The sequence below is a fragment of the Oryzias latipes genome, chromosome 18 (assembly GCF_002234675.1).
Source record: "Oryzias latipes chromosome 18, ASM223467v1".
Lineage (NCBI taxonomy): Eukaryota > Metazoa > Chordata > Actinopteri > Beloniformes > Adrianichthyidae > Oryzias > Oryzias latipes.
This window is the reverse complement of record NC_019876.2, coordinates 27,310,627-27,323,685: the sequence shown is the minus strand read 5'-3', so window position 1 is coordinate 27,323,685 and position 13,059 is coordinate 27,310,627. Positions and strand designations below refer to the sequence as shown.

The 13,059-nt window shown below is 49.2% G+C and overlaps 1 protein-coding gene across 1 annotated transcript in view; it reads right to left on the bottom strand.

Moving 5' to 3' along the window:
• Nucleotides 1-1,487: 1,487 nt before the first annotated feature.
• The window catches only part of LOC101166009 (mitogen-activated protein kinase kinase kinase 11), a 63,048-nt gene continuing 51,476 nt past the window's right edge, over nt 1,488-13,059 (bottom strand). The window contains exons 7-10 of the mRNA XM_011487749.3: nt 12,848-13,019; nt 12,663-12,775; nt 11,901-12,509; nt 1,488-6,344 (exon numbers count right to left, since the gene is read on the bottom strand). Of these exons, the coding sequence (XP_011486051.1) occupies nt 5,743-6,344; nt 11,901-12,509; nt 12,663-12,775; nt 12,848-13,019 (1,496 nt within the window). The 3' untranslated portion in view covers nt 1,488-5,742. The remainder of the gene's footprint in view (nt 6,345-11,900; nt 12,510-12,662; nt 12,776-12,847; nt 13,020-13,059) is intronic.

Genomic DNA, 13,059 nt, shown 5'->3' with positions numbered 1-13,059 from the left:
AACAGTGGTAGTACTCACAGCCCAGATGTAAACATAAACAAAAACAATGTGTCACTTGTTTTTTGATCATGGAGCCCCTTTAGAAAAATTCATAAAATGTCAATTTGAAAAGGATGACAAAGGATTTTTTTTAACAGCTAAACATGATAGTGGGTCACTTTTTACCCGCACGACAACACAGAGGTTAAAAAACGACAGCCTCCTTATTAGGCACATCTGTCCGGCCGCTTATTGATGCAAATTTCTAATCAGCCAATCACACGGCAGCAATTTAGAGGATTTAGGCATGTAGACACGGTCCAGACGATCTGCTGCAGTTCAAACTGAGCATCAGAACAGAGAAGAAAGGTGATTGAAGTGAGTTAAACATGGTTGTTGGTTCCAGACGGGCTGGTCTGAGGATTTCAGAAACTGCTGATCTACAGGGATTTTCACCCACAACCACCTCCAGGGTTTACAGAGAATGGTCTTAAAAAGAGAAAATATCCAGTGAGCACCAGTTCTCTGGGTGGAAATGTCCTGTTGATGCCAAAGGTCAGAGAAGAATGACCAGACTGGTTCCAGCTGATAGAAAGACAACAGGAACTCAAAGAACCACTGGTTCCAACCGAGGTCTGCAGAAGAGCATCTCTGAAAGAACAACACGTCCAACCTGGAAGCAGATGGACTATAGCAGCAAAAGACCACACCGGGTACCACTGTTGTCAGCTAAGAACAGGAAACTGAGGCTACAATTCACATAGACTCACCAAAACTGGACCATAGAAGATGGAAAAACGTTGTCTGGTCTGATGAGTCTCCATTTCTGCTGCCACATTCAGATGGTAGGGTCAGAATTTGGCCTCAACAACATGAAAGCATGGATCCATCCTGTTTTCTATCAACGGTTCAGGCTGGTGGTGGTGGTGTCATGGTGGGGGGATATATTTATGGCACACTTTAGACCCCTTACTAACACCACAGCCTACCTGAGTATTGTTGCTGACCATGTCGATCCCTTTCTGACCACAGTGGACCATCTTCTGATGGCTACTTCCAGCAGGATAAGGCTCCATGTCATGAAGCTGGAATCATCTCAGACTGGTTTCTAGAACATCACAATGAGTTCTCTGGACTCAAACAGGCTCCACAGTCACCAGAACCCAATAGAGAACCTTTGGGATGTGGTGGAACGGGAAATCGGCATCATGGATGTTCAGCCGACAAATCTGCAGCAACTGTGTGATGCTGTCATGTCAACATGGACCAAACTCTCTGAGGAATGTTTTCAGAACCTTGTTGAATCTATGGCATCGAGGATTAAGGCGGTTCTGAAGGTAAAAGGGGGTCCAACCGGGTTCTAGAAAGGGGGGCCTGATAAAGTGACCTGAGTGTGAGAGGTTGAGAATGCTGAAACTGTTCCCAGAAACATCCTTTCAGTTCTTCAACATAAATATGACGTAAAACCGTTGATCTTCATGCTTTAAAATGGAACAAACACAAACAGATGGAGGAGTGTTACGTTTTATTTGGTCTTTTCTTTGTGAGCTTCTTCCTTTTTTTGTTTGTTTGATTTTCCACAGGTTAAAACCCATCATAAAAGTCAAGAGAGAGAAAAACACACACAGACACACAATGTTCACATACTGTATACAGAAATAATACTCTCAATGTACAGTCAAAACTGTTGATTAGGCCCAGCCCCAGTGCGAGATTTCACAGAAACGCAACAATAATGGAATTTCTGGAAGCGGAGCCACAAACTCGCCTTTGGGAGGGGGAGGGGAGCAGCCGCTGGCGGCAAATGACGGCGTCCACGCAGATGGAATAAGAGAAACCAAATCACTTCCAGCAGGAGCATGAACCCCCGCACAGGTTGGGGGGGGGGCACGCTTGGCTCCTTTACATTACAAACACCTTTTTTGAAAGTTCAGTTCAGGTGCCGTTGGGAACATCAGGCGGCGCTTTAGCAACAGAGCTCTGAACTTTTTTTCACTGCAGAGATGAAACTGCAGCACAGATTCGGTCAAAGCGGGGGGGCGTTAAGTGAACGGCGAGGCAACAGGGCGACTTAAATACTCCAGTGAAAGGCTCTCAAGCAAACCCATCCGTCTAGCGTCCGAACGGAGACCTTCTCCTGATCGGCTGAATCCAGTGTTTAAGAAGACTAAAGCTGTGTGTGGGGGGGGGGGGGGGTCACAGTGCTGTAAAAGTGAGAGCAGGACATCACAACAGAAGGGACTTGTGGGGATTTGTAGCAACCAATCAGCTGCCGGAGAAGAGACCACCTACGGCCAAACGCTCTCCAGCTTTGATCAAATCGGCTCCTCTGGATCTGACGCTCAGCCGAAATAAAAACCTTTTTGCCTTTTCAGTTTGACCCCGACACTTCCAGAGGTGCAGTGATTGCAGGATGGTGGCAGGCGGGGGTCAAACTACCGCGCGGATGCAGTAAAAAAACAACAACAACACCTTTTTAGTCACTTCTTCTGGTTTTGTGAGGCGCCCTCTTCTGGCAGACAAGAGAACTGCAAAGGCTTTGGTGGGAGAGTCCTTACTGGCTTCAATCTGTCCTCACGTCATTCAGTGAACTCCCACACGATGTAGGCCTTTACTGAAACAGCTTTAAAACAGTGAGGCCGCGTGTGGACAGATTAAGAGACGCCTTTTTAATAAAAAAAATATATTTTTAATCCCATGCAGGGGGAGGACGACAAAATCATTTTGCAAACTCCATATTTGAGACTCAAGAGTGGTTTACTCAAGCAATTGATTTGCAGCAAACTCATCGGACACTCCAGACAGAGTCGTACAGACTGAACGGCCTCTGCTCCGGGAAGATCAGCAGGTAATTGGAGTGTCAATAGCCAGACGGAACAATAATCCAAGCAAGGAGGGAGGGAGGGGGCGGCAGTGTGCCGTCTCCAGCAGGGAGGGACGCAAACTTGGGCCTCCGACTTAATAACCTCCCAGAAATCCATGTTTATTTTCTAAACACAGCGCCGGCTCTCCGCTGTGGCCCTGGAATCCAATCGCCTCTCCTATTCATTTAGTTTTCCTTGTGACTGGGTGGACAGAAGAAAACGGACCGACAGCAGATGGTGACCTTGGATGCACGCGCGCCGAAAGAATGGAGAAAAATATTCACGGTTGCAGAGCGAGCAGAGCCGGCCACGGCGTGCGCCAGCCTGGCTTTTGTCCACGGATTCCTGCGGAGTCAGTGGAAGGTCAGATTTAGTCGCTGGTTCTGGTCTGTGCAGGTCTTTGGGCTCCATGCGGGGCAGACCAAGCGTCTGGCCTCAACAGCTAACTGGAAACCAGACGTGTCTCTAGCAGGCTCTTAATGGAGCAGAAGCAATCAGAGCTAAACGGGGTGACAGCTGCGGGAATAAAGCTCCGCCCACCACACGGCGCGGGATTGATTCCTCAGTGGCCCGACAAGGCGAAATTTGCTCCCCTTCACTAACTTTTTGATTGACTTTGGTCGCCTCCGCCGCCTCTTTGTCATTTTCCCGGTGGCTGCTTTGACGCGGCGGTGGAATCAACCACCTTCATCCAGCTCCGTTTGGATCTTCCCTTTTGAGGCAGAAGGCAGCTTTTCTGTGATTTCCTCATTCTAAACCTTCTTTGACTAAATAACAGTGGATTTGGAGGAGAAATGTGAACATGACTCCACACTGAATGAGTTTTGGAATCTGTCAGTAAAACGTCGACTGTGCGTAGTGAGCGGCTGCACTGGATGAAACTGTGCCGGGTTGGTTTGGACGCTGCCAGATCAGAACTCCCATCAGGACCTCTTCATCGGAGAAGCGGCCGTCAGTTCAGGCGGACGGGCGGACAGCTGGCGGCCTTCTCAAACCAGAACGCTCGTCAGAGAAACGCCCCCCGCCTTTGGCAGACTTTCGAGAAAATAAAGTGCCTCGAAGGAGAGACGGTCGACTCCCCGACCACAGGAGGACTGATAGTTTGTGAGGAGCACAGGAGACTTCTGGTTTGGCAAGTATTATTTGAATCTGTCATCTAATAAATGAAAGACGGCAAAGTTTTCAACAGCGCGTTTGAGCAAAGTTTGAATTGGATCCCAGACGGGCGGCGAAAGGCAGGATGAAGAGGATGCTTCAGCGTCTGCTGAAGGTTTCAATCAGCCCACCTTCCCCGATGCGCCGGCGGTGTAACCGCAGGCTCTTTTTTTTCCTGACGACAAGAGCCGGTGGAGTGGAATGACTATCAGCCGGTGGCTCTGGTGTCTCCGTGTTGACATGAGGAGACGGCGCAATAACTCACAGAGCTGCAGGGGGGGGGGAGTGACGGCGGCTCTGTGGTCCTGGGGCTGACGGCTTTCGCCCTCTGTGGGTTTGGGTCGGACTCGGAACTGAATTTCTCCACGACTCAGCGACATGTGCAAATATCCTCTGCCTCCTTCAGGCTGCTTCTAAACAGAAAACCCCAAATTTGGACCTCGGCACACCAGATAGTTGGTGCAGAGCTGTTTCTCATCCCTGAACATGAGCCGTGAGAGCCCTTCAGGACTAATTCATTTACATCTGGACGCTTTGTGACTCCGCCTCATCGTCGCCATCGGCCTCCGCTGTTCACCGACGGGATTACTGGGGTCATCGTGGCGCTTTAATTAAGATTCAAGCAAATCCACGGCTGACTGGATGAGACGGAGCTCTGGGAAAGGCCAAGACGATCTCTGATCAGCTGCAAAAACAGCATCCATTACCCAGAGTGCTTTGCCAATTCAACTGTTCTACAAAGCTGAGAACCTAAGCAGAGATGAGGGAGCTCCTTCACGCCCTCATACCTCCAAAACCTGGGACTTCCCGGAACAGAAAGTGGAATATTTTAAAAAACGATGACCAGAAAAAGCGTAGTTTAGAGTTTGCCTGTTCAAATCTTGGCCTGGCCCTCCGTGGAGGTAAAACAGCGCTGGTTTGTGAGCGTCCTTTGTCTCAGCTCTCACACGATCACAGTGGCTTTCTTTGGCGCGTGAGCGGGGAGCAGAGGGCTCCCCGGCCCGTTTCCTGCGCTGCGTCGCCGTCTGTCCGACCCCTGGCATTTCCCCGGGAATGTGACTGGAATGTTATCTGCTGGCGGATGGAATGCCTGGGTCACGGTTTAAGTCCTGAGTTTCACCAGCCGCCTGGAATAACCTCTCCCTTCTCCCACAATGCAACAGAAAAAAGAAAAAAAAAAACTTTATGACAAGGGGTCTAGACAATCGTGCACGCTCACACGCACAGCCAGAAGACGCAGCCGCGCTAAACTGATCTGCAGAACCCAGAGCCGCCTGTGGGGGCGCCGTAACCAGGAAGCTTGAGGAGACAGATATTGAAAACACTTCACAAAATGAGACACTGGCTTTTCTGTCATCAGTCTGCAGAGGCAGAGGCGGGGGAAGCTGTGCAAGCCGCCTCATCCACCTCTGCATTGTCACGATGCTTCAGAGGCGTGTGTGTGTGGGGGGGGGGGGGGGGGGTGAAAGCAGCTGATGGGTGGCGGCTAATGGAACAGGAGGAGGGGGCTTGTGTGATCCGACGCTGCTCCTTCAAAGAGGAGGAAACGGGCACCAGCTATCAGTTCATGGGCAGCTGTCCCACAATCCCCCTGGCTTTCCAGTGCCAACCAGGCTGGTGCCCCCCCAAGGGCAGCCCCCCCAGCGGGCTGCCTCTGTGTGTTTAAACTCAGGCTGCTCCTCACAGTCAATAAAAAGCTGCAGTTCCCAATATCCCTGATGAGTGATCTGGGGGGGGGCAGTTTTCAGAACCTGTCATCTGGGAGCTGAGTGGGCGACTTGAAGGGCTTCAGCCCCAGAGTCCTGCGGGGGTGAGCCCTCTCTTTGGTCGTATCCAGAGGCCTGCCGCAGGCCGTCCAGCTGAGGTCGATGAGGGCGGAGTCTGCCGGGTTGATGGGGGCCACGCGAAACGACGGCAGCGTGGGGGAGCCGTTGGCAGAGCAGGGGGCGGAGCGGGAGGTGGGGAAGGGAGTGGAGAAAGGGTCAAAGGGGGTCACCACTTCTGAGCTGCTTGCGGGGTCTGCTTTGAGCGCAAAGGGGTCGCAGTCCGGGGACGGGAAGGGGTCACAGTTGGTGAAGGGGTTTGTGGGTGACGGCTGATATCCCATCAGGGTGCTGTCCAAGCGGACGGGACTTTGAGCGCCCGCCGCGTGCCCGCCGCCTGCCGAGATGAAGCTCCAGGGGTCGATGCGAGGCCGGATGGGAGACGGCCGAGGCCGGGGTATGACGCTGACCTCCAAGCGGCGGGTTTTGGGACTCCACAGGGCGGGGCTGGGGTGGAGATAGTAGGGCACCAGAGACTTCTCCTCCGAGTCCTGTGCGTCTTGGCACAAGGGCAAGTCCAGTTCTGCAAAGAGAAGATTAGGAATTAGGAACTCATTGTTCTTATGAACGTAAAGAAGGATTTCCGCCTTTGCTGATTTTGTAGGTTTGCCCATTTAAAAAGAAATGGACAGTCTGTCATCTGAATGGTCGGTTTAATTGAAAAAGTGAGACAGAAAATCACAAATAGAACAAAAAAATCCACTTTAAAGAATAAGTATTTGACCCCCTAGTGACCATTAAGAGTTCTGGTTCACACAGACCAGTAAGACTCCGCCAATCAACCTTTCAACTGAACTGAAGACACCTTTTGAACTGATCACCTGTAGAAAAGACACCGGTCCACAGAATCGTCCATCAGTCAGACTCCAAACTGTCCAACATGGGAAAGACTAAAGAGCTTTCAATGGGTTTAAGGGAGAAGATTGTAGACCTGTACAAGACCAGAATGGACTACAAAACCATCAACAAGAAGCTGGACGTTACCATGACAACTGTTGGTTTAACATGACTTATCAATCCACTTGTAGGTCTGGGGCTCCAAACCATAACTGACCTGGTGGGGGTTCTCATAATCATGAGACATCAGCCTAAACCACCGTGGCAGGAGCTGGTTGATGATCTCCAAGTAGCTGGAACCACAGTCACCAAGAAAACCATTGGTGATACTCAAAGCCCCCCCCAGTACAGGCCTGCCTGAGGTTTGCCAATGAACACCTTCATGATTTAGAGAGTGACTGGGAGAAGGTGCTGAGGTCAGATGAGACCAACATGGAGCTCTTTGGCATCAACCTCAACGTGTTTGGAGGAGGAGAAATGCTGCCTATATGACCCCGAGACCCCACTGTTAAGCATGGAGGTGGAAGCACTATGCTCTGGACTGGGCGGAGCCAAGTACTGTCAATTCCTCAAGCTTAAAATGAGTCCTGGATGGGTCTTCCAACAGGATAACGACCCCGAACATTCAGCCAAGACAAGAAGATGCAGATCACGGTCATCTAGCCAGTCTCTGGACCTCAATCCTATAGAAAACCTATGGAGAGAGCTGAAGCTCAGAGTTGCTAAGCAACAGACACCAAATCTGAATAATTTAGAAGTGATTTGTAAAGAAGAGTGGACCAGAATTCCTCCTGATATGTGCAGAAACCTGATCAGTAACTACAAGAACCGTCTGACCTTTGTGCTTTAAAACACTGGTTTGGCCACAAAAGAGGGGGTCAAATACTTGTGAATGAAATGTAAAAACATTTATATAAGTCGATTATAAGTCGACTTCGTGATCCTCTAACTGTCAAAAAAAAAGGTCGAAAACGTCTTTCCTCCACTGTGTGTCTGTGGTACAGAGACTGCTCTCTAAGTGTGCTCAATAAATCTATCAAAACATGAAGAAGAGAAGCAGGAGGGGGGCACAAAAAGCAAAGAGCGTTGCTGCAATTAGTCTAAATGAAGCTAAAGACGGAGCTGACAGAGCTGCAACAAAGTAAGAATGAACACTGACAGGAACATTCAACGCAAACTAAATCCCCCTGAGCAAACGTTTGCCGTTTCCAAATGTGATGCGTCTGCCAAATGGCATTGTTTCCATCCACAGCCACTCTCCCAGCTGACGAGAACGAGCAATCACACCAACAAACGGCGAAGACATCCAGAAGAACCCCTGGCATTCACTGCCGGCATCTGTCTGCGCGTCTCAGCGCCGTATCCAGGCGCTCGGCTGAAAGACCCGCTCTTTGTCTGCGGTTCTTCGTGGTGACTGATGTGACGCCTGAACAGAGAACCGCAGGAAGCTGTGGACAAACCAGGGCCGTGCCGAGCAATCACACCAGATAAGAGGAAATGTTGCTGCCATTGACTGTCCTCCCCCCCCCGGCGTTCCAAACAGGAAGTACCCGCCGGCTCCAAGAAGCCAAATTCATTCTATTGGTCAGAATTGGTCAGACTTCTTTTTTAAGTCTTAGTTAGGCATTCACGTTAAATCACAAATTTACTGTTATTGCGATATCAAGTTGGGCAATACGCTTGTTGCAAAAGCCGGCGGAAATTGTGATAAACGCTTAGCTTAAATGTGCTAAAAACAATCTGATGGCAGCTTGAAGTATTTAACGACTGAAATAAATCCCTTTAAGCATTCGACCAATCGGAGGGAGGAGCCTTTCCTTTGTGGACGAGGGCCATTTGGAGTATCATTTATGTGTTGTTGACTCTTATTTAAATTAAAGTGTTGGAGTCAAATGGAAATGATGTTTTTGGCTATTTGTTCATGTATCGCAAGTAAAAACGTGGTTGCCGTAGAGACGATGATGGAGACCGATTTCAATCAACCACTGCTAACTGATGGCGTCTGGCTCCAACATGGCGATGTCTGTAAGAAAATGGCAAATAAATTAACTGTCTGAATTCCCACCTTAGTCCCTAACAACTAAAAAACTATATAGGGCAGGACTGTCCAGTGCCCTGGATTTGAAAAGCAACCTGATGCTCACTACTTTTGTTTTGTTTTGTAACCGTGAATGTGACATCACTGATTTCACAAAGTGAAAATCTAATTATATGACCGTTTCATGACGACTATTTAGGAATCTACTGTGTTTCTGATGATGGAAATCTTGATGGCTTACTAAGAAAATACATTCAAACGCAATGCATTGTGGTCTATATTCACCAATCTAGTTGCAGACACCTCTTGGAAATGTCTAGGGCACTTAATTGTGGAATTATAGATTTGACAGCCCTAGAAAAAGGCAAACGCACTATTTAGTGCCCTATTATTCAGTGAGTAGTGAAGGGATTCGGACACGGCCTCTGTTTTATGGAGCTGGAAGTACGGCGCTCGCTTATTCTTTGCAGGGTTTTGCTTTTCTTTCTCTTTTCCCCTCCACTGCAGAACCCTGCCACCAACCTGTAACCACCAGAAGCAAACGCGTCTTTCCCAAGGACACTTGGACACATGGACGGGAAGGGCGAGAACTGATCAGAGGTCAGATCACGACCGCCTCACCCGAATAAAGTACCGAAAATAGATTTCACGCTTTCTTTCTTTGAAGTGACGATGGTTTAAACGAGATGATGCCCTTGGAGGAGGACCGGTCCAGCTTTTACCGTCTACATGAGAACGTTCTCTGTAGAATTATTAGCGTGTTGTTCTTTGAGTTCAAGAGGCGTCCAGCTCAGGCGATTTTCACACATTTCCGTTTCCGTCCAAGCCGTACTTTCTGCTCTTCGCACGTCTGCAGAACACACAGAACTAGCATTCAGTCTGGGTTGGTTCGCCCCTTCCAGACAGAGGCTTTTTTCCTACAGGGGGGGGGGGCTGAATGCAAACTGAACAGCTGAGATCTGTCAGATGATTTAACATTTGTAAATCTGCAGTCTGTCTGTCTGGCCTCTTCAGGCAGCTTGGAGGGGGGGCTTCCACATGAACAGAAACTGAAATAAAATGCTTTTCTTCGTCGTGCGACCCCTTCCAGGGGTTGACATAGCCCAGAAATTTGCACTGGCCCACAGGGCCAGTAGTTTTTGAAAGTTACTGGCCCGACACCGCGCACAGCGAGACCCGCCGCTCCGCAGGTGCTTGCAACTTTAGGGGGGTACGGGGGCATGCCCCCCCGGAAGATTTTAATATGGTGCAATTTGGTGCATTCTGGTGACATCTAGCACTTATTTATACACTTTTCAATGACTAAAAATAGATCATATCAAACTTAAATCTGCTCTAGTCTGTTTCAGATGTTTTGAAGAGAGCACTGCAGTGTAGTAGGTAACACTAGTTCAGAAGTTTTCATGGTGCTTCTAATCACTGCTATTTCACATTTGTTCCTAATCAATAGTTAAGAAGTTTTATTGACTTTTTTGCCCTGACTGCCTTAAGGTTCTGCTTTTTGTTACTGTTGCAAAGTTACATTTACTTTTTAGTTACTTTAGTTACCTAATTAAATTAAATAATTGAAAAATTAAATACAATTAAATTACTGAGATCATTCAGCTAACTAGAAATACTTACTGCTTACAGTGTTGTAAAGAAAAACAAAATTAAGTAGTTTGACCTTATACTCCATTTGAGTCTGAGATTCAGGTATTTTGAGTTGCCTTTGATTCTTTGACATTCAGCTTAAAGCTTAGTGCATACAGTTTCATCTTCAATCTTCTTCCACTTTCGGCTTCTCCCATCAGGGGTCGCCACAGCGAACAAGTCGCATGGTAAATTTGGCAATGTTTTTTACGCCGGATGCCCTTCCTGACGCAACCTTCTCAAACCGGGCTTGGAACCGGCAGAGGTAGAGAAGGGAACAGGGAGCAGCGTGGAGTTGAACCCTGGTTTCACGGATGGAAGGCGCCGCAAACCAGCACGAGCTAAACTGGCTCCCCCAGTTTCATCTTCAATGCATTCATTAAATATCTTGCTGTCCATAGCACTAATTCCACCCGTCACTCCATCCAACATATTCCTATCTATTCCTGCCATGTCTTCCACATCTCTGACATGCTTCAGTCTCTCTTCAGTGACGGTGTTGGATTTTTGATCATCGCGGTGAAAAACCACCAGGGGGCGCGCTGATATGTGTGTCAGTTTAAATATATCTGCCTAAAATGTAATAATAACCCACTGGCTTGTTCCTTCGTTGTTGCTGTTTAACATTGTTTAGTATTGAATTGTTACATTCAATAAAGTTTGAAAAAAAAAAATTGAGTGAGCGCGTGCCGCGTGGTGCTCGGCAGTGACAGCCCCGCGCGCAGGCGGGAGAGGAGGAGAAGAGTGATAAAAGGTTTCCCATAGAAACCCTTGAAGTCTGAACACAGGACTAGCAGAAAAAGTGAATTATAAAGACGAGGTAAATCTACACGTTTTCGCAAAATATACTTTATTGTAAAAGGTGAAAAATGTATTAATTGTTAGATATTTTAGTGGCCCGAGCGGACAAGTAAAAAATAAAGTCTTGTGGTCCGTACTGCTCGAAAAACAGGACCGGGCCAGCGGACAAATGGCTATGTCGAGCCCTGCCTTCCGTCCTGATACTTTTGCTCAGAGGCCTCTCTGCATTTCTCAGAAACACTTAAGGGTCTCCATCGTGCAAACCAACTTTTTTTGAGCTTTAGGTGGATTAAAATGTTCATTTCTCACTAAAAACAACCCCAAAGTGACATTCTGATCTATTCACGCATCTATTTCCTATAAAACTCCGCTCTCTGAGCACCAGCCCCTCCCAATCCACGAAAACGAGTGGGCCTTCATCACAAAGTGAGGACCCGCCCCTTCCAGGAAGAGTCTGAGCTGCCCGCTTTATACACTTTTCTCAGTCAGACATGAACATGTCTAAGTCCACTAGAAGGAAAACAAAGATCTGATGGCGATTTGTGCAGATTTGTCCAACTGAACGCCTTCTGTGCAGTAGACACGGCACAGAGGAGATGGATTGACAAGGTCGGCAGCCAATCACAGTTCATCGCTTTAAAAAACAACTACAGTAGAATTCAAAATCGCATTTATAAAACAGGAAGGCGACATTCAGCTAAGTCCTGCTAACATGAGCAGATGGTTACCTGGATGAACGTGTAACTACAGGGTTTGAGAAGACTGACTGACCTAGCTGAGACGCATGCAGACCATGGCTGGACCTCCTCCTCCTGTCAGCTCTGTGCCCCCAGGCGTCACTGCTCAGCTCCCCGTTGCTGGAATCAGAACTGGCGGTCCACTCTCCAGGGCTGGCCCTGTCCTGCTGGATGGAGCTCTGTGGACTGTGCGGCGTCCGCGGTGTCCGGGGACCGGCCCTCTCGCGGGGGTTTGGCGGAGGCGGCGTCAAGGGCAAGGGCTTGAGTTCTTGGTACTGCAGGGCTAAGTCCGGCAGCGGTCTGGGGAGGGGCTCGGAGGTGGAGAAGGTGATGAGGTCGTCCACAACTGGGGGATCGGAAATTAGGGGCTTGGGGTGGGAGATGTCAAGTTCAGAGAGTGTGCGGTCCTCCGACGGCGGGTTGGTTCGTGGGGGCACCCTGGGGGGAACATCCAGGCATCGGCCAACTCCTACAGACGCCAGAAGAGAGCCGCAGACGAGCAGAGCCCGATGCGTGTTCTTTACCACGCCACTCGGAGCGCTCCTCTCTGACATGGGGGAGCCAGCCGGGGAATAACCCCCTTCCTCACTCCCCGAGTCTCCCTGAGAGGGAGGGAGCCGCAGGCTGTCCTTCACGGAGGAGCCTGCGGAGACACAGCACAACCAGAGAGAAAAGGATGACTCTGCTGATTCATTATTCACTCAACTTCTATTTATAATTCCTCCTGGTGTCACTCATGTGAATTTTAACAGTGGCTAAAGACTGACAGCTCGGCTGGTGAAGTAGGGCGCCGTACCGTTTTGAGCGAAGGAGGGTGTCGGCGTAGTGGACCGGTACTCCTCAAAGTCGTCCATGGTGTCTCCATTGTCATTGCTGTCTGACTCCAGGAGCTTAGCTCTCATGGAGAGGCTGAAATAAAGCAGAAACCCCATGAAGAGCAGCCGTGGATTAGGCCCATCAAGATTCCCCGTGAACGCCCACCTGCTCTCCTGCGGGCTCAGCCGGAGCACTTTAGGACTTTTGGGGCTCTTTGGGCTCTGGGGCCTCCAGTGGGTGTTCAGTCTGAGGTCTCCGTTGGCCTGTTTGAGCGAGGGCGCCTCTAAAGGCCAGACGGGGCTGAGGCCAAACGTCCGGCTGCTCTCGCTGGGACTGACTGCAGAGAACAGAGAAAGATGGAGAATAAGGCCTGAAAT